Genomic DNA, 19,387 nt, shown 5'->3' with positions numbered 1-19,387 from the left:
CTTAGGGAAAGGGGCAGATAGGACTCTTCCAGGGCAGATTTGGCTCCTGTTGCAGATCCCTCCTGTAGAACAAGATTCTTATGAAAGAAACAGATGTCAAGACAAGAGCACAGTTCAAATCAGAATTGTAAGACAATGGTATTTTTGTGGCTTCTACAGATTTCAAGTGTCTACAAATCAGCTATCCTGGCTTGGATGGCCCAGGCTAGCCTGATCTTGTCAAAGTTTAGAAGCTAAGCAGGGAGGGCCCTGGTTAGCGCTTGAATGGGGGACCACCAAGGAATTCCAGAGTCATTATGCAGAGGCAGACAATGGGAAACCACCTCTGTTCATCTCTTGCCTTGAAAACCCCATGAGGGGTCACCATGAGTCAATTGCAACTTGACAGGACTTCACACACACAGAGAGAGAGAGATCAGCCAGGCGTAGTTATCTTAAAGTGGCAATTAACTTTGCTGGGAATAAAAGGCTGAGGGAAGAACATCAGAAATGAATCTCGGGCCTCTGTGTGGCCGATCTCATGGTCGTTGTCTCCCAAGGTCTCATCCGACTGCAAGAGCTGATCATGGCCCCATCAAGATACAACATCCGCTTGAAAATCCGTCAGCTGCCCCCAGAAATGGATGACACCCGGCCCTTGCTGAAGGAAATGAAGAGGGGACGGGAGTTCCGGATCATCTTTGACTGCACCCACACGATGGCTGTGCAGATCCTCAAACAGGTGAGTGCCCCCCCCGGGGGGAAAGGGTTATAGTAACATGATGAGTCGGGGGCATGAGAGCAGTCCTTGTTTTCTGAAGGAAGTGCTACTGCTGTCCCCCCTCAACCTCCTCTTCTCCAGACTAAACATTCCCAACTCCCTCAGCCTTTCCTCGTAGGGCTTGGTCTCCAGGCCCCTGATCATCCTCCTCGCTCTCCTCTGTTTGTTTGTTTGTTTCAATTGATTTCAATGGGAAACACACTTTAGTGCCCATGGAGAAAGGGGGTGACCCCTTCAGGGCCCCATAAAATTGGACCCATTGCCCCAAATGTTACCAAACTTTGGGGTTCATGCAAGGAGAGTCCCTTGCAGCTACCCTGAAAATTTGGTAACTCTACCTTGAAAAATGCCCCCACAGGAGCTTTGAAAACAAATTCCATTGACTGTAATGGACCTGATTTTTTTCAGGAAAACCTTGGAATACCCATTTACCCGTATGGGTATTTGGCTCATTTCAGTTCCCCTCCCCCAAATCGAGTTCATCTAATCCGAACCCTAAATTTACCAGAAAATAAATAAATGCACAGACCTATTCATGATACCCAACACTGGTAACAAGGACGGGGTTCTTTTGAGGCACACAGAGAGTATTTCTTGTGCCGTAGTTGCAAGAGCTTGGCCTAAGACAGTCTTAGGCTGACACTTCAGAAACCTCGGTTCAGTGCAGCAGTCTTGTGAGATGCGGCTACTTAGGGCACATCAGAAATTTTGAGTCTGTGTCTCCCAGATTGAATTACTTGTCTACCTCATTGGCGCAAATGGCCGCTGCCCTCCTCCACTGAAGGTGAAAGCCGTCTGCAGAGACGCTGTGCCATGGGCTGTCAACAGGAAGTCTAAGCTTTCTTGGGACTTCTTGAGATTTGTCGTAATTCCGTCAGCATGAGGCCCTGAGCGTGGAACCTCTGCATCGCCTTCTGGGTAAACAGGCCGGGGGGAAAGCCCAACAATATAAAGGATATGTGTAGAGATAAATAAAAAAGATAAAGGTAAAGCACCAGATCATTCTTGACCCATGGGGTGACGTCACATCCTGACGTTTCCTAGGCAGACTGTTTGCGAGGTGGTTTGCCAGTGCTTTCCCCAGTCACCTTCCCTTTACCCCCAGCAAGCTGGGTACTCATTTGACCGACCTCGGAAGGATGGAAGGCTGAGTCAACCTTGAGCCGGCTACCTGAAACCGACTTCTGCCAGGATCGAACTCAGGTCGTGAGCAGAGCTTGGGACTGCAGTACTGCAGCTTAACACTCTGCGCCACGGGGCTCCTAGAGATAAATAGCCATATCTTTATTTGTTGTCATCGTAGATCAGCCAAGACTGGCACACAGACAGAGTCATCAGTGACATACAATAAAATTTCAAAGCCACATAACTGGCTGGTTTCAATAATAAAAAGACTTAACCGGTTGCTTCTGCATGCTGAGGCGCAAAATTTGGCCATACGGTTCATGTAGCTGGGGCGCCCCTCTTGTTGTCTGAGAGTATTATCTGCTTTAGTATGATGAACAGCCTCCCTCTTGGAGATTTCTCCTGCTGGGAAGGGCAGGGTTCTCCCAGACAGCTGGCAAATCTCATTTCTCTAAGACTTCTGCCCACATCCTCAAGTTGCACCAACTGAAAAATATCCATATGGACATGGCAAGTGGTATTAAGATAAATGGAGTGACAACTCCCCGATGTGTTATCATACTATATCACAATAGAGAACCAGGAGTGAAGACTTAGCTGTCCTTTTCTGATGATTCCTGAATCTCAAAACCACTCACCCAAAAATCTTTTTAAAAGTGTTTTCCTATTAGCCATGCTTGGTAGACACTTAGAAATCTTAGCAAGCACCTGGGTGTCCTTTGCTAAAATACAAAGTGAATAGACAAGGAAATGTTTTTTTCTGTTTGGGAAACAGCCACCATTGTACCTGCCCCTTCCCCTCTGTTTCCCCTTTTCCTTTTCTCACAGATGCAGGGTGAATGCAACTACATGGGGGAGAGTTTCAGGGAGAATTGGTTTGGCAGGGAAAGGGTTAATAGAATCATAGTGTTGGAAGGGGTCCTACAGGCCATCTAGTTCCAACCCTAGCTTAATGCAGGATCAGCCTAGAGCAGTGGTTCCCAAAGTGGGCAGTACCACCCCCTGGGGGGCAGTGGGATTACCTGGGGGGCACTAAGAGGTAAGGGGGAAGCAGGGGGGCGCTAGAGGTGGGCCCCTTCAACTGTGTTGTTGGATAGGGTAAGGGGCGCTGGGGTTGAGTTTGTGGAACCAAGGGGGCGGTGGCCCAAAAAGTTTGGGAACCACTGGCCTAGAGCATCCCTGACAAGTGTTTGTCCAGCCTCTGCTTAAAAACTGCTAGTGAGGGGGAGCTCACCACCTCCCTAGGTAGCTGATTCTACTGTCAAACAACTCATAGGTCATTTTTTCACAGAGGTTTGACACTGTTTTGCCTTTGTTTTGGCCCGCTTCAAATTTTTGATTTTTCATGAACGCTTCGAGCTTTAGCAGAAAAACCGCGTCACCTCCGCGTCTTCTCAAACCTGTGCTGGTCCGTTCTTTGTGGTTGCTACGCGTTTTTTTCGCTCCATGAAAAACGTTCCTGGGTTTGGACCAATTGTCCCCACCCATGTCGGCTAATTTCTCCTTCCCTGTGAACGGCGATTGGCTGGGAGAGTTTCAAGCCCGGGGGAAGCCTCCCTCCAAGGCAGGACAGATCTCCCTCCTGCAAATCCAAGCCAAAACTCCCGTCACCCTTCTGAAGAGGGGCAGCCAGTCTGTTCTGGGTCTCCCTCCTGCCGGTGCGATCCTGTGTGTGTGTTGGGCGGGGCATCCTGAGAGCAGAAAATCCAGCCAAAACTCCCATCACCCTTCTGAAGAGGGGCAGCCAGTCTGGGTCTCCCTCCTGCCGGTGCAATCCTGTGTGTGTGTGTTGGGGGGGGGGCATCCTGAGAGCGGAAAATCCAAGGCAAAACTCCCATCACCCTTCTGAAGAGGGGCAGCCAGTCTGGGTCTCCCTCCTGCCGGTGCGATCCTGTGTGTGTGTGTTGGGGGGGGCATCCTGAGAGCGGCAAATCCAAGCCAAAACTCCCGTCACCCTTCTGAAGAGGGGCAGCCAGTCTGCTCTGGGTCTCCCTTCTCTGTCTGGATGGAAGTTCCTGGCAATGGATGGCCGGAGCTCTACAAGGGGGAGGGACACAATGATGACCGTCTGACAAAGTCTGGGAAAGGGGGGTGGTCGCCAAGTACGGTGGGGGGGCATGGTAAATAGAAAAGTTATATAAGGAAACCAGAGGGACTGGTGCTTTTTTTGGCTGGGGCTGTGTCCACAGAGGTGAACTGCACTGGGTAATCCGCTGGGCGGAGTTGGGGCGGACTTGGGGCGGAGTTGGGGCGGGCATAAACCATGAGCTTTTCAGAAGGGGACAGACCAAACCGTTGTAGAATACTGCTTGCTTTGTTCCCATGAAAAACCAAAACTACTTCTGGATTGTCGGGGATATAAAAACATGAATTTAAATCGCTCCCATGAAAAATAAATTTAAATCGCTTTTTTTTTTGCTCCACGGCAAGAGAGCATCAAAATCTTCTGTGAAAAGTGGGCCGTACTGTAAAAAAAAATTCCCCTTATGTCCAGCCAGTACCTTTCCACCTGCAATTTAAACCCATTATTGGGAGTCCTGTCCTTTCCTGCCAACAGGAACAGCTCCCTGCCCTCCTCTAAGTGACAGCCCTTCAAATACTTAAAGAGAGCAATCATGTCCCCCCCCTTAACCTCCTCTTCTCCAGATTAAACATTCCCAACTCCCTCAGCCTTTCTTCGTAGGGCTTGGTCTCCAGGCCCCTGATCATCCTCGTCGCTCTCCTATGCACCCGCTCCATTCTGCCCATATCCTTTCTGAAGTGAGGCCTCAGGAACTGCACACAATACTCCAGGTGCAGCCAGATTTCCACAGTTTCTTCTTAAATGCAAATCAGCTCCCATCCCAAGAGGCATTTTCCTCCATTCACCACAGTGCACTATTACCTATCTGCATGCCGGTATGAAGCAAAACACTTGCCCCTGAACCTAGAAGATGCAACAACAGAGAGAACAGAGCAGCAAGCAAATATAACCCACTGCTATTTGTACTGTATAATATCAAATTTCTCCACAAGCCAAGTGGTTGGTGTAAATGACACCTTGGAAACAGGAGTATAATGCTGCTGATTGGAAAACATCCTTTTCGAATCATTAATCTGCGGAGTCTTCTATTTTCTCCTCTTAGAGTTTAAGCCGGGCAGCCAGGTGCCATAATAACAGCTGAAGCTTTTCACATATTATTGTCATTTTTTAAAACTTCAGGTGAGTTATAAGAGGTCTAGGGGGCATTTGTGGCTCAGGTTCTGATTAGTTATCCAGTTGCTTATCCAATCAAGTTATGATGTTCTACTTACCCCAGAAATTAGATGCCATGAGTAATTAACTTATTTTCCCTAATAAATTCTTCAGTGACATACAGATCAGGAAAAGACTGGAAGGGAAAACAGACCCATGGCGGAGTCTCTGGCTGCTCCCCTCACCGGTCCCTGTGGTTTTCCTCCCTCCGCCTCTATGCTTCTTTGCAAACTGCTCCGTTGTTCCTCTAAGCGAAACTCTGCCCTAGTAATTTCAGCAGAAGCAGCACAAAGCCAGGAGTCCCTCTGGCAAGAGGCGAGGGGAGGGGGGGTTAAGCTGGCTGCCATACTGCAAGTTCGAGCATCCTCGAACACCTGCTTTCTGTGACAAGAGCTCAGGGCAGGACAGCGGGGTGTGTGTGTGGGGGAGCTTTGCCAGAGCAAGGCTCTGCGTCATCTTCCATCTGAGTGGCAACCTGGATACTTCTGCCTTTGGACTAGAGAGCTGGAGCCTGCGATTTGACTGCTCCAGCTCCAATCCCTGCAGCTTCTCTGCGGCCTCTGGCCTCTCTGATCCCCCCCACACACGGCCACTCCCTTTGCCCAGCCATGCCCTCCTTTTCCTGCCACCCTCAGCCCTTATGCTGTGTGTTGTGTTCCTTTTATTCGTAATTACAGTGCACAATGTAATGAAGAAGAACATGTAAAGTGATTAACTTGCCAGTTTAACAAGCTTTCGACTGTAAGCTTATACCATCCACACCAGTTAAGAACGTATCATCCATAGCAATTGTTGTGAATTCCAGAATTCCAGAGTAACAAAGGGCTGTATAAACAAACAAGCCAGCGTGGTGTAGTGGTTACGAGTGGTGGTTTGGAGCGAAGGGCTCTGATCTGGAGATCCGGGTTTGATTCCCCTATCCTACGCATGAGTGGCAGACGCTAATCTGGTGAACTGGATTTGTTTCCCTACTCCTCCACATGAAGCCAGCTGGGTGTCCTTGGGCTAGTCACAGCTCTCTCAGCCCCACCTACCTCACAGGGTGTCTGTTGTGGGGAGGGGAAGGGAAGGTGATTGTAAGCTGGTTTGATTCTTCCTTAAGTGGTGGACAAAGTCGGCATATAAAAAACAACTCTTCTTCTTCATCCTGAATGATATGGCTATGTGTGATGGTCGTGATTCCCAAAGTGCAAAATAGTAGCATATAAATAACCCATCATATAAATATAACATAATACAGCTGTGAAGCGAGGTGTAACGGGGTGTTCCTTCTATTGGCATGACCATCTTCATGGCTGCCCTGTCCTGCGGGGCCCTCTCCCCGGTCCCCTTGGGGCCCTCTGCTGCCCTGCCTGCACAGCCATCCCCATTTGTGATTCTCCACAAACAGGCTGCTCTTTCTGTCCCCCGGGTCTCAGCTGTCTGCCACCTCTCGTAGGCCTGGATTTCAACGCGATGCTGGTAAGGCAAAAAGAACTCACCTGCAGGACTTCGCGCTTTCCTGGCATCTTGTTTAAACCAGGCTAACCCCTGTGCAAAAGCTAATAACCAACAAAAGACCTATGCTGAAGTAAACTCAGTTAGTTTTAAAGTGACAGCACGGAGGCTTCTATAATAATTGAATATACATTTACTTCTTTCACCAAAATATCGAACAAGCATATACACAATGCTACTCTATTTAACTCTAAGCTACACTATGTGAATACAGTACATGAAACATCCAAACACTCACAAAACGGAAGAGTCCCAAAAGCACAAAACGAAAGTCCCGAGGATGTCCACATAAAGAAATATTCCACCGCCCACAGCAGGTAGGAGTAAAGAGAAGAAGAAGAAAACCCAACTTCACAGCATACATAGCTGTGTGTGAGGGACTTAGGGGTGTTTAGTCTGGAAAAGAGGAGGTTGAAGGGGGGACCTGATTGCTCACTTTAAGTTTTGAGGATAGCACTTAGAGGAGGGCGGGGAGCAGTTCCTGTTGGCAGCAGAGTTGGACTTGCAATAATGATAATAAATTACGGGCGGAAAGGTACCGACTGGACATTAGGAGAATTTTCTTTTTTACCGTAAGAGTAGCTCAGCAGTAGAATCAGCTGCCTAGGGAGGTGGTGAACTCCCTCTCTAGCAGTCTTCAAGCAGTGGCTGGATGAACACTTGTCAGGGATGCTCTAGTCTAGGCTGATCCTGCATTGAGCAGTGGGTTGGACTAGATGGCCTGTATGGCCCCTTCCAACTCTCTGGTTCTATGTTTCTATGTATGGTTCTGCATGGGAGTTCTTTAGCCTCACCATTATCACACCAAACTCAGTCCTGAAGCCACAGTTGGATACCAGGTTGCCCAGAGGGTTTCTAGGGCCTGGAAAAGGGGTAATATTGGCAGCCCTGCCATTGCCCCACACAAGGACCTATCCATGTATGAACCAAGCTGGGGGGGGGGGCACATGCAAGCATCCTTGCATACGCATGTACCTGGTCACAAGGACACACTGAGATTCAGTGTTGCCTTACAAGCTGACAAGCTATTTCCTCTTTTTTAAAAATAAAAAACTTTAAAGAAAATACCAAGAATTCTGGCGAGCAACATGTGGCAGAGTTGGGGCATGTGCAGGACCTGAGAAAGGAAGCACCTCGATTTGCAACGGGGGGGGGGGGCAGAGGTAGTTATCCCAGTCTCCTTCTACCAGCAGCTGTGGTTGGACAGCTCTTATTCAAAACTAAAACCAGGCAGGCTGCAGGATACAATTTTACTGTAAAAGGGTGTGTGTGTGTGTGTGTGTGTGTGTGTTGACTACCCACTGCTAAATATACCAGCAGTGTAAAGATGTGAGTTTTGTTTGGGGGAATATCTGCAGCCCTCTTCTCTTGCCAGCGCTTACATGGCTTGTGAGTCCAATCTACCCATTAAGATCTTCCTTTCACCTTCTTGGAAACATTAAATCTTTTTGTGGGCGCCAGCCTCAGCAATCTTCCTCGAGTTATTTTGGTAATATTTTTTTTTTTTTTGCAACCTGCCAGGTACTTTCAATTTGTACTAATTGATTTGATGGCATCAGCGATTATGTGGAACAGCTCTTGGTCTCAACCCCCCCACTCCCCACCACGCAGTTACCTCTGCAGTATACTTTGACCTTAGAAGTATCTCTAATTAGCATTTGCAAATACTGAGACTAATCCTCCCTCTAACAAATATGGGGTATGTAGTCGTTTATTTCTTAATTAGCTGCCGGTGTGGGTGGATATTAAGGGCCCACACACAAAACCGATTCAGATTTAACTCAATAAAAACTTCTCTCCGCCCACCCCTCCCATCATGCTTTCTGCAAGGCTTGGGATTTTTGCCTGCATTTGGCTTTGTTTCTCTTGCAGTCATTTCAAATGAGAAAAGCAGTCTGGGTGAGGATTTTACCAGCTGGGCTGCACAACACCTCTTTTAGGAGACCAGCTGCTTCCAGAGTGTGCTTAGCCAGGCTCAGGCATGGGAGCAGGGAGGAAAGGGTGCAGTTCATTGGGGCTACAGGGAGACCAAGACTACAAGCCCATGGCCACAATATGGGTAAAGTGGCCAACTGGCTTGGAGAAAAACTGTCCAGTCCCTTTAAAAGGTAAAGGTTACTGACCCATGGGGTGACGTCACATCATGATGTTTACTAGGCAGACTATGTTTATGGGGTGGTTTGCCATTGCCTTCCCCAGTCTTCTACACTTTACCCAGAGCAAGCTGGGTAATCATTTTACCGACCTCGGAAGGATGGAAGGCTGAGTCAACCTTCAGCCGGCTACCTGAAACCGACTTCTGTCGGGATCGAATTCAGGTCATGAACAGAGCTTGGACTGCAGTACTGCAGCTTACCACTCTGTGCCACGGGGCAGGTTAGGCCGGGCCATGCCTTGCCAGCCCAGATCGAGGGCGGCGGTGGGGAGGGTGCCTCGGCTGGCTCATGGGCCCGGATAAGAACTCTCATGGGGCCAGATCCAGCACCCGGGCCGTATGTTTGACACCCCTGTGTTAGATAGTAAACTCTTCTGTCTAGTTCCAGCTGAGCCATTTGTAACTCTAAGCACTGGAGTGTTCAGTACTGGGAGTGATGACTCATCCCCTGTACTTTTCCTCTTTGGGTTCCAGTACATAGACAGGGTGAAGTCATCACATGATCTGTATTGTAGAAGGTATTTCTCCACAGATGTAGTTTGGGAAATAAAAATAGCACTTCCTTTCATAACTCATGAGATTGCATCGGTGGGGGGAGGGGGTCATTGTGGGGGAAACAATGTGCCTTTTGGAGGCTCAGGGCCAGCAGAGGACTTTGTAGACCTGCTTAGTTGGCCCGCTGGTACTTCCCTGGGCAACCTGTTTCCTGCATGACCCTGCAGAGACTCCTTCCTTCTCACTGCTTTTTCTTATGCTGCCTTTCGCTCTCCTGCAGGCCATGGCAATGGGGATGATGACCGAATACTACCACTTCATCTTCACCACACTGGTAAAGTATCTTGCTTTGCATGCCTCAACTTTCCACACTCAGGGTTTGCTCCTTCTCAGGGGCTGGCTGATCCCCCTGGCCTAGGTCAGGAAGGACAATTGACAGGCCAGCTTAGTCAACATCCCTGCTGGGACACACGTGTCCACCACAGTAAAAACTGCTTGGATGGATGGAAATGTTTCCCAGCCTGGCAACTTGTTGGCTGTTGGGTACCTGGCATCATGAGAGGAGCAGAGACTTGAACTCAGGTCTCCAACACCTGCTGAAATGTATTTCACCAGCTGTTGATGTAACAACAGGATGCAAATCTCCCGAAAGGTTTGAAGCAATGGCTTTATGAGACTACTAGGCATATATATGCCTTTCCTCCACTTACTTTGGCCTGTGTTATGTCTGGGCCTCACAACAACCCGGTGAAGTAGCCCTCGGTTACGGTTGCTAATATTGCCTTAGTAAATGCCAGGAGATTTTGAGGGTGGTGCATGGTGAGGGTGGAGTTTGGGGAAGATGTGACATCACTTCAAAGTGATGCTCTAGGAATTTCCCCTTTATGATAAATACCTAGAGTGGCATTATGGAGGCCATTTTCCAGCCATTTTTATCTCCCACTTCTTAATTTATGAAGGGCAGGGTACTGGGACCAAGGGTGAGGGTGTAGTGGTCAAGAGTGGCGTGGTGTAGTGATTAAGAGCGATGAACTCTAGGGAGCTGGGTTTGAGTCCCCGCTCCTCCACAGGAAGCCTTCAGGAATACCTTGTGGCAGTCACAGTTCTCTCAGAACTCTCTCAGCCTAGGGTTGCCAGGTCCCTCTTTGCCACCGGTGGGAGGTTTTTGGGGCAGAGCCTGAGGAGGGCTGGGTTTGGGGAGGGGAGGGACTTCAATGCCATAGAGTCCAATTGCCAAAGTGGCCATTTTCTTCAGGTGAACTGATCTCTATCAGCTGGAGATCAGTAGTAATAGCAGGAGATCTGCAGCTAGTACCTGGAGGTTGGCAAACCTGTCTTAGCCCCACCTGCCTCATAAGGTGCCTGTTGTGGGGAGAGGAAAGGAGTGTGATTGTAAGCCACTTTGAGACTCCTCAAGGTAGAGAAAAGCAGGGTCTTAAAAACCAACTCTTCTTCTTTTTCAAATGGCAAGCCTACTTTCAACTTTTTACAAAGGAAGTGCTAGGCTGAGGACTGGTGACCCTAGGGAGACCTCCTGCTCTCCATCCATGGTTCCTACCACTGCTCATCTGGGCAGCAGGAGGAAATGCTAGGGGAAATGAGGTGGGGTGGTTGGTGTCATGCTGACACCATGATGTCACTTCTGGTCTAGAGCATCGCAGGACGCAACCGCTTCAGGCAATGCTCTAGCTTTCGCCTCAGACTCTGTTTGAACCACAGAATTCTGGGTGAATCCCACAGCATCCCTTTAGCGCAATGTGGTCACTTATGGCTTGCGCCGGAAGTGATGTCATAGACAGGTAATTTCCCTGCCCCCATGATCTCCCATTGGGCAACCCTATGTGATCTCCTTCAAGACCCACAGGGAGAGCGTGGCAGAGGAGGTGGGGAATGCAACTCTCTTATCTGCCAGATCACATTCCCCAGAGGGAAACACACACTCAACGGAAACAACCACGCCAAATCTTTTGTTTAAATTCTCTTCCCTCCCAAAAATAGAGACATTTTAATTACTGCCGCCGTTGTTATCTGTCTGTAGCAGCTTTATGCGACTGCCTGATAACTTCCTATTAATCAGGCCCAGCTGAGATGCGGCAAACCTTTTCTGTGAGTAAGCAAAAGCCCGAAGGTGACGATGAAGAAGGGCTGGGGGAGGAGGGAGCAAGAAAGAATTATAATCCATTAATAGATAAGCAATTAGTGCCACTTTCCTGAAATAACAGCTGCATCTTGGGAAAGATATTTTAAACTGTTGTACCTCCAGGCAACGGCTTCTTTTTTTTCCCCCAGCGCTGCCGTTTCTGCCGTACGAGGCTCAGGAGGTGCGATTGAATTAGTCTGTTGTGTTGAGCTAAAAGGTCCCCAGCGGACATCAAACGCTGCAGAGTGGCGCTCAGCGAGGAGGGGGCAACATTTTTACCAAACGGCAAGGTTGAAGCTTGCAAGAGGCCATTCTAGCCCGGCTGCGCGCCGCTTTGAAAATGGAGGGAACTGGAAGGACGCCGGCGCGGCTGTGCAAATCTTCGCAGGGGTGGGATCTGGTTTGGCAGCAGGTGCCTCTTTGGCTTGGCTGTGTGGAAGAATGACCCAGTCGTTGTCTCCCCCCCCCATTCCTAAACGAAGGGCCGTTTAAAATGGGACGCCGGCAGTCGTGACCTTATTTGTGTGGCATTGCGCACCCAGTCAGTGATTTAAAGTGAGCTGCTGTCTGTGCGCGCGCATCATTAGCAGACGGGCACAGCGTCCGCCCGCCCAAGTGACTGATCTCGGTAGGCTCGCCTGTTATCATCCTTTGGTGCTCTTCTCCAAATGGAACAAGATGTCTAAATTAATCGCCTCCAACAGACCTCATTAGAAAATATTAGGAAGGGTAATTCCCTGAATAAGGAATTACCCTTAGCAGCCTCTGCTAGGGTAAATGAGAAGGTCTCTACAACTGGTAATATATTGTCCCAAAATTTAAAATGTATTCCGTTAGAACCAGTAAGTTTAATAAATCTAGGAAACTCCAGTTCTAGTGCTCATGAAGGGTTGTCGAGACCTACGGAGCCAGAAATTTTAATAAATCCAGGAACACATGAACACATGAAAGCTGCCTTACACTGAATCAGACCCTTGGTCCATCAAAGTCAGTATTGTCTACTCAGACCGGCAGCTGCTCTCCAGGGTCTCAGGCAGAGAGGGTCTTTCACATCCCCTACTTGCCTAGTCCCTTTAGCTGGAGATGCTGGGGATTGAACCTGGGTCCTTCTGCATGCCAAGCAGAGGCTCTCCCACTGAGCCGCAGCCCCGCCCCTTCAGCCAGCCAGGTTGCCAGTCACGTAAAGGTTGGAAACGGACTGCTTCTCTTTAGAGATTTTCCCTCGCAGCACACTCTTCTTCCGTGCCCCATGCTAGGAATGATGTTGCCGAGTTCCTTCCCCGCCCTGGGGTCAGCTATTCCTCTGTTCTGCTGCATGGAGCAGCTGTCAGTCGCCCCTGGCTTGCTTCATTTCCGAGACCCATTCAGACTCACTTTCGGTGAGGCTCGAATTGCGGCCCTCCCTGTGGCGGGGAGTTAATATTCTGGCACGACTCTGCCGAGCCAAGAGATGCATTAAGGAAGTGCACTGGAGCAGGGCTTGCAAATGTCCCCTCCGCTCTCTTGCGCTGACTGCCAAGTGGCAGCACTGGGCCGCCTGCCAGCAGTCTGCCTGAGCGCTTCCCTTCCCCCCCCTCAATTAATTGCATAAAGGGCACGCTCATTCATTTGCAGCCGTTGGAGGTAGGTCAGAAAGGCGAGGGGCGCATCTTTGCTCCTCTTTGATAGCAGCCTGCAAATTCACACAAGCCAGATTCTAGGTCTTCCAGAAATCTGCACTCGTGGCTAATAATACAATAATAAGAAAGGAAAGTTTTTTTTTTTTTGCAGTTTTAACGGCGTCTTCCTTATCATGGTGGCTTGCGCTAGTGTCTTTAACTGGAAGAGAGCTAAAGATAGACTTGCAGATCACAAGCAACCTCCCCTCTTGAGTCAGGGGCCAGGGTCTTTTAGGCATGGGTACTTTCACTCATGTTTGCCCCCGGTCCCACTCAGTTTTTCGTTGGGTTACGCATGATTTTTCCATCCCTTAGAGATGACCTCGCGCCCAGCCTGCACAATATCCAGGTCTTCCCGATCCTGTTGTAACGCGATTCTTCGATCTCCCCTGAGATCAGCCCGGGTCAAATCATCCCCATTCCCATGCACGAGCCAAAGCGTGGGAGAGGGGAGCTGGAGGGTGATGCTTTTCCCACAGTAAGCACTACAGCCAATTACAAAGCAGCGTTTTCAAGGGGCGGGGACTCAGACGCTTCCAGATTTTTGCTGGTGATTCTGAAGTACTCCGGAAACCCCAGGACTTTTTCCAGGGCAAACAACAACATGCATAGTGTTTTTAGGATTCAGAACAGAAAAGTATGGTTCAAGAGAGTAAAACTCCCATGAGTAAAACTTCCATGCATAAAAGACCCAGGACAATTTATAAAGGGACCCGGATGCCATTAACTAATCAAGAATCAGAGATGGAATCGGTTATGGTGGTCAGGCCAATCCAGGCTCAGGGGCGGAGCTGGAAAGAGAGAGGACTGTGCAGCTCATTAGTCCCAAGAGCTTCCCAGTTCTGGCCAAGTGGGAAAGATCTGGCCTTAAAACTTGGAAGATCCCAGTATAAGGTTGCCAACCTCCAGGTGGAGCCTGGAATTCCCTTTGAATTATAACTGATATTCAGACTACAGAGATCAGTTCCTCTGGAGGAAACAGCAGCTTTGGAGGCTGAACTCTTTAGCATTATACCCTGCTGAGGTCACCCCCCAACCCCAGCCTCCCTAGGCTACACCCCTCCCTCCTCCAAATCTCCAGGAGTTTCCCAACTCAGAGTTGGCTACTTTATCCTGTTCTGAATCCAGCCACGGCACAATGGAGTAGATAGCTTCCCCCACCCCCAGTACCTGACGGCCTCATCTATATAATGTCTGATCTTTGCCATTTGTTCAAGATGTGCATGCGACGGCAAGGAAACAAATGGTGCAGAGGGAAACAAATTCTTTAATAATTATTATAACCTCAACGTGTTTTGTGTGCAGCTTCGTCAGGGAGAATCTAATGAATGAGAAAATAACACAAAGTAATAATATAAACATATGTGATACATGATTAAAACGTTTTTTTTAAAAAATATATAGAAAAATTATACCTAGGACAATTCACAGAGCATGTACAGAATGCGATATCTAATGACAGCTTAATAATGAGAAAATTAAATAAACACCAATGTGTACTGTGCATTGGAAATTTACAAAGAAATCACTTTTTAAATTAACATTAATTAATACCGACCTTTCATATTCTTTTTAGTAACATCCCCCAAGAATGCAATGAATTAAGGCAAAAGTAAGCCCCGTGGCGCAGAGTGTTAAGCTGCAGTACTGCAGTCCCAAGCTCTGCTCATGACCTGAGTTCGATCCCACCAGAGGTTGGTTTCAGGTAGCCGGCTCAAGGTTGACTCAGCCTTCCATCCTTCCGAGGTCGGTCAAATGAGTACCCAGCTTGCTGGGGGTAAAGGGAAGATGACTGGGGAAGGCACTGGCAAACCACCCCATAAACAAAGTCTGCCTAGAAAACGTCGGGATGTGACGTCACCCCATGGGTCAGGAATGACCTGGTGCTTGCACAGGGGACCTTTACCTTTTTACCCGCTCTTATCTACAAAAGCGCCTACCAAGAAATGTTCTCGTTTAGCCCCTAAGGTGCAAAGTTTTAACCTCAGAATCCACTCAGCTTCTTTCCTCAACAGAATTCTGTCATCCTGTCTATCTGATTTATATTTGACCCAAAATAAGAAATCTGTGGGTTTATGCTTATAATCTAAGAAATGTTCCACTAAAGCAGCACCAACTCATTTGTGCGTTACGTTACTCTTATGTTCAGATAATTTTAGAGGTCTTCCCAATGTAACGTTTTCCTCAATGCATGTAAATTTACAATGCATAGCATACATCGTTGTTTGTTTAATGTTCTCAATATTAAGATGTAATTAGATATTGCACTCTGTACATGCTCTGTGAATTGTCCTATGTATAATTCTTCATTCATTAGATTCCTCCTGATGGAGCTGCAAGCGAAATGCGTTGGGGTTATAATAATTATTACATTTCCCTCTGCACCATTTGTTTCCTTCATTTTGTCTTGGTGGGCCCCCTTCTTTTCTTCGAGATGTACACACGCAAAAGTTTTCATGCATGCATTGGGCTGGTCTTAACGTGCAGGTGAAAGTTGGCTTGCAGGAGCCAGACTTAGTCACATGGCGCATGGCAGTCCCACCAAGAGAGATCAAAGCTGCTTTTCTTAGTGGGTGATTTGATGTTCTTGGAGTGTTGCCGTTGCCGGCACCCTGTTCTGTTTTTTCCAGCTATGGCACAAGGACACCCCATTTCTTCATGACTTTCTCTTTTTCCTATGTTTTGTTTTTTGCTTTTTAAAATTTTAGTTTCTCAGAAAGTCACAAGATATTGAAAGTGCTGGCACTGTTTGGAAGCGGCAAGAGGACCGAGGTTTTATGTCTCACTTTTCAAATGCCTATTTTTTCCCCTTCTCTCAGATATTTAAAACGTATGCTTCTGGTTTGGAATTATAATAATTATAATTAATTATCCTAATGGATGACAAGGCAGTGCCTCTCAGCTGGAATTGCCACAGAGCACAATCTGAGACTAGATTTTTTGGAGCGTGTGCATGCAAATGTTTGTGGAAATTAGAAGGGAAGGCAGAAGGAGTTTAGAGAAGGCTGGTGACCCATCTCTCAGGGCTTTTTACTCACCCTGGGCTGTGGCACAAGACCCCAATCCCGGCAGGCTGCTCCTCCTGTGTAGCAAAAAACACCATGAAGTCCAGAGGAGGGAGAGACCAAGTAATTTCATTTATAGCCCACCCTTCTTGCTGAAACTCTAGGTGAATTATACAACTAAAAACAATGTAATCAGTATAATAATGCAAACAATGCCCTAAGCCAGCATGATGTAGTGGTCAAGAATGGTGGTTTGGAGCAGTGGACTCTGATCTGGAGAACCAGGTTCGATTCCCTACTCCTCCACATAAGCGGCGGACACTAATCTGATGAACTGGATGTTTCCCCACTCCTGTACATGAAGCCAGCTGGGTGACCTTGGGCTAGTCACACTCTCTCAGCCCCACCTACCTCACAGGGTGTCTGTTGTGGGGAAGGGAAGGTGATTGTAAGCCGGTTTGATTCTTCCTTAAGTGGTAGAGAAAATTGGCATATAAAAACCAGCTCTTCTTCTTCTTCTGCTGGATCACAAAATTAGAGAACAATGCAAGGGACGACCGTATAATGGATATGGCAAACAAAACAGTAAACTGAGATTGCAAAAGGGAAAAGCAATTCACTAAAAACAGTACAAGACAGACAATAAACAAGGTAATACTGTTGGATGACAGAAGTTTCTCTCTTTCTCCAAAGGACCTTTATGCGTTAGATCTGGAGCAATATCGCTACTCCGGGGTGAATCTGACCGGCTTCCGGATCTTGAACGTGGAGAACCCTCACGTGTCTGCCATCACTGAGAAGTGGTCCACGGAAAGATTGCAGGTGGCCCCCAGGCCAGAGCCAGGGTTGATTGCTGGCGTGATGATGGTACGAGGGCCTTTTGTTTGGGCAGAGAGGAAGCATCTGATTGGGGTTGGGGTCAGTCTGTTCCTGGGTGAGATGACAGAGAGCCCAGCATTTTCCCTGAAGCCGGTTCACACATTCAGCAGCGAGGCACTGGGCAAAATGGTTCATTACAAATGAATGCATGTAGGGCCTTTTATGCATGGCTGTTTCCCTCACGGTCACCTCTCCTACCGGATCTTTGTTGTGATTATGCATGCCGTTTCCGACCGTCAGAGGTCACCTTGCTCTCCCCCTGTGTTTCCCCGGGTTTTGCCCGGGTTTCAAATTTGAGATAAAACAGGTCTCTGAAAACACAGGCAAAATGCGGGAAAATGCAGGGGGAGAGCGAGGCAACCTCTGATGGTCCGAAATGGCATGCATAATCACAACAAAGACCCAAAGTCGTTGGAGGGGTGATGGTGAGGGAAACAGCCATGAATAAAAGGCCTAGGAAAACTCTGACAGCCCCTTCTAGAGACAAGTCACAGAGGGGTGGGCTTAATTTTTCTCCCACCCACTGCAACCCCCCTCTTCCAGTTAGTTTGCCCTGGGACATTCCCGATGCATGATTGTGACAGCGAGTGCCGAAGTCACATGTACCCGTGCATGCGTGCACAGCCTGGGCTGAAGTCAGCCATGCCTCTTGGTTGGAAGGAGGGAGGTGTTCTCACAGAGGGCTTCAAAAGAGTTTCCATCTAGATATTAGGAAGAATTTTCTAACAGTTAGAACGGTTCCTCAGTAGAACAGGCTTCCTCGGGAGGTGGTAAGCGCTCCTTCCCGGGAGGTTTTTAAGCAGAGGCTAGATGTCAGCAATGCTGATTCTATGACCTTAGGCAGATGATGAGAGGGAGGGCATCTTGGCCATCTTCTGGGCATGAAGTAGGGGTCACTGGGGGTGTGGAGAGGGAGGTAGTTGTGAATTTCCTGCATTGTGCTGGGGGTTGGACTAGATGACCCTGGTGGTCCCTTCCAACTCTATGATTCTAAGGCAGGAACCGGAGAACATCCTTCCCACCACAAATTTCCTGGGGAGGGGGGGACTGGAAGTGTGATTGTTCCCTTGCCTCCAAAACACTTATCAATACAAATCCTGCTCCCCTTCATTTTAGACAGATGCTGCCCTGTTGTACGACGCGGTCCACATTGTCTCTGTGTGCTACCAGCGGGCCCCCCAGATGACGGTCAACTCCCTCCAGTGCCATCGGCATAAAGCCTGGCGGTTTGGCGGCCGCTTCATGAATTTTATCAAGGAGGTAAGAAGAGCGCCATTGGCAAAGAGCCACTGTTCTCGCACTTTGGCGGGCAGGGACAATGCTGGCCCCGGAGAGGCACTTTGGGTTTTGCTGCCAGGTTTGGCTGAAATATTGAGTGAGGCAACCAGCTGTAATCTGCTGAATTGGTAGATCAGTGAAAGCTTTAGTGGGAGCCAGTTGAAACCAGCAAGAGAGGATTTCAATCAGGGAGGCTGAGATAAAGGGTGCTCATTCATTTAAAAAAAAAATTGATTAGAAGAAGGAGCGTTAAAGATTGCTTTTAATTCTAACGATTGCGGTGGCTTTCATTTGCTAAACTGCAAGTTCTTGGACGCTGCCCTCAGCGGCTCAGAAAGGCACCTATAACAAAGTTCGGCTTTAGCAATTGTATGTAAATGTAATTAAGTTAAGTAATTAATTGATGAAAAGGCAGGTGATTAATCACTTACATCTTAATCTGCTGACAGCCCTAACGTTTAGATTGGGTGGAGAAAACACATCCTTGAGGTTGGCAGACTAGAGATGGGGGTTACTTGGGGCTACTGGCTTTTTGCAGCCATCCAAGACAGGAAGGTGCCAGGGGTTGACTTTCGGCTCTGGGGGGAAGTGGGAGTGAGCGCCTCTGGGCCAGCAGCATGTCTTCCTTCTGTGCCCAGGTGTTCCCCTCCTTCCCGGATACAAACGGGTGCCTTTTCTGCAGCGGTATCCTGGACTGAGCCCCGTGGCGCAGAGTGGTAAGCTGCAGTACTGCAGTCAAAAGCTCTGCTCACGACCTGAGTTCGATCCCAACGGGAGTCAGTTTCAGGTAGCCGGCTCAAGGTTGACTCAGCCTTCCATCCTTCCGAGGTCGGTAAAATGAGGACCCAGCTTGCTGGGGGTAAAGTGTAGATGACTGGGGAAGGCAATGGCAAACCACCCCATAAACATAGTCTGCCTAGTAAATGTCGGGATGTGGCATCACCCCATGGGTCAGGAATGACCCGGTGCTTGCACAGGGGACTAATTTTACCTTTATCCTGGACTAGGCAGCCTGAATAGCCCTGAGTAGCCGAATCCTGTCAGAGCTCAGAAGCTAAGCAGAATTTGCCATGGTTACTACTTGAATGGGAGACAACCAAGGAAGACTGGAGCTGCTGTTTAGAGGGAGACGATGGCAAACCACCTCTGCTCTGGCCTTG

General features: G+C 48.4%; 1 protein-coding gene across 3 annotated transcripts in view; it reads left to right on the top strand.

Moving 5' to 3' along the window:
• GRIK3 (glutamate ionotropic receptor kainate type subunit 3) overlaps positions 1-19,387 on the top strand; it is a 235,871-nt gene that overhangs the window by 148,423 nt on the left and 68,061 nt on the right. For all 3 annotated transcript variants that reach the window (XM_056845961.1, XM_056845962.1, XM_056845960.1), the window contains exons 4-7: positions 540-721; positions 9,548-9,601; positions 16,764-16,937; positions 18,066-18,209. In XM_056845961.1, coding sequence (XP_056701939.1) covers positions 540-721; positions 9,548-9,601; positions 16,764-16,937; positions 18,066-18,209 — 554 coding nt within the window. The remainder of the gene's footprint in view (positions 1-539; positions 722-9,547; positions 9,602-16,763; positions 16,938-18,065; positions 18,210-19,387) is intronic.

This window comes from Euleptes europaea, chromosome 3 (genome assembly GCF_029931775.1).
Source record: "Euleptes europaea isolate rEulEur1 chromosome 3, rEulEur1.hap1, whole genome shotgun sequence".
In the NCBI taxonomy this organism is placed as follows: Eukaryota; Metazoa; Chordata; class Lepidosauria; order Squamata; family Sphaerodactylidae; genus Euleptes; species Euleptes europaea.
Note: the sequence above shows the minus strand (reverse complement) of the source record. Positions and strands in the feature narration are given on the sequence as shown.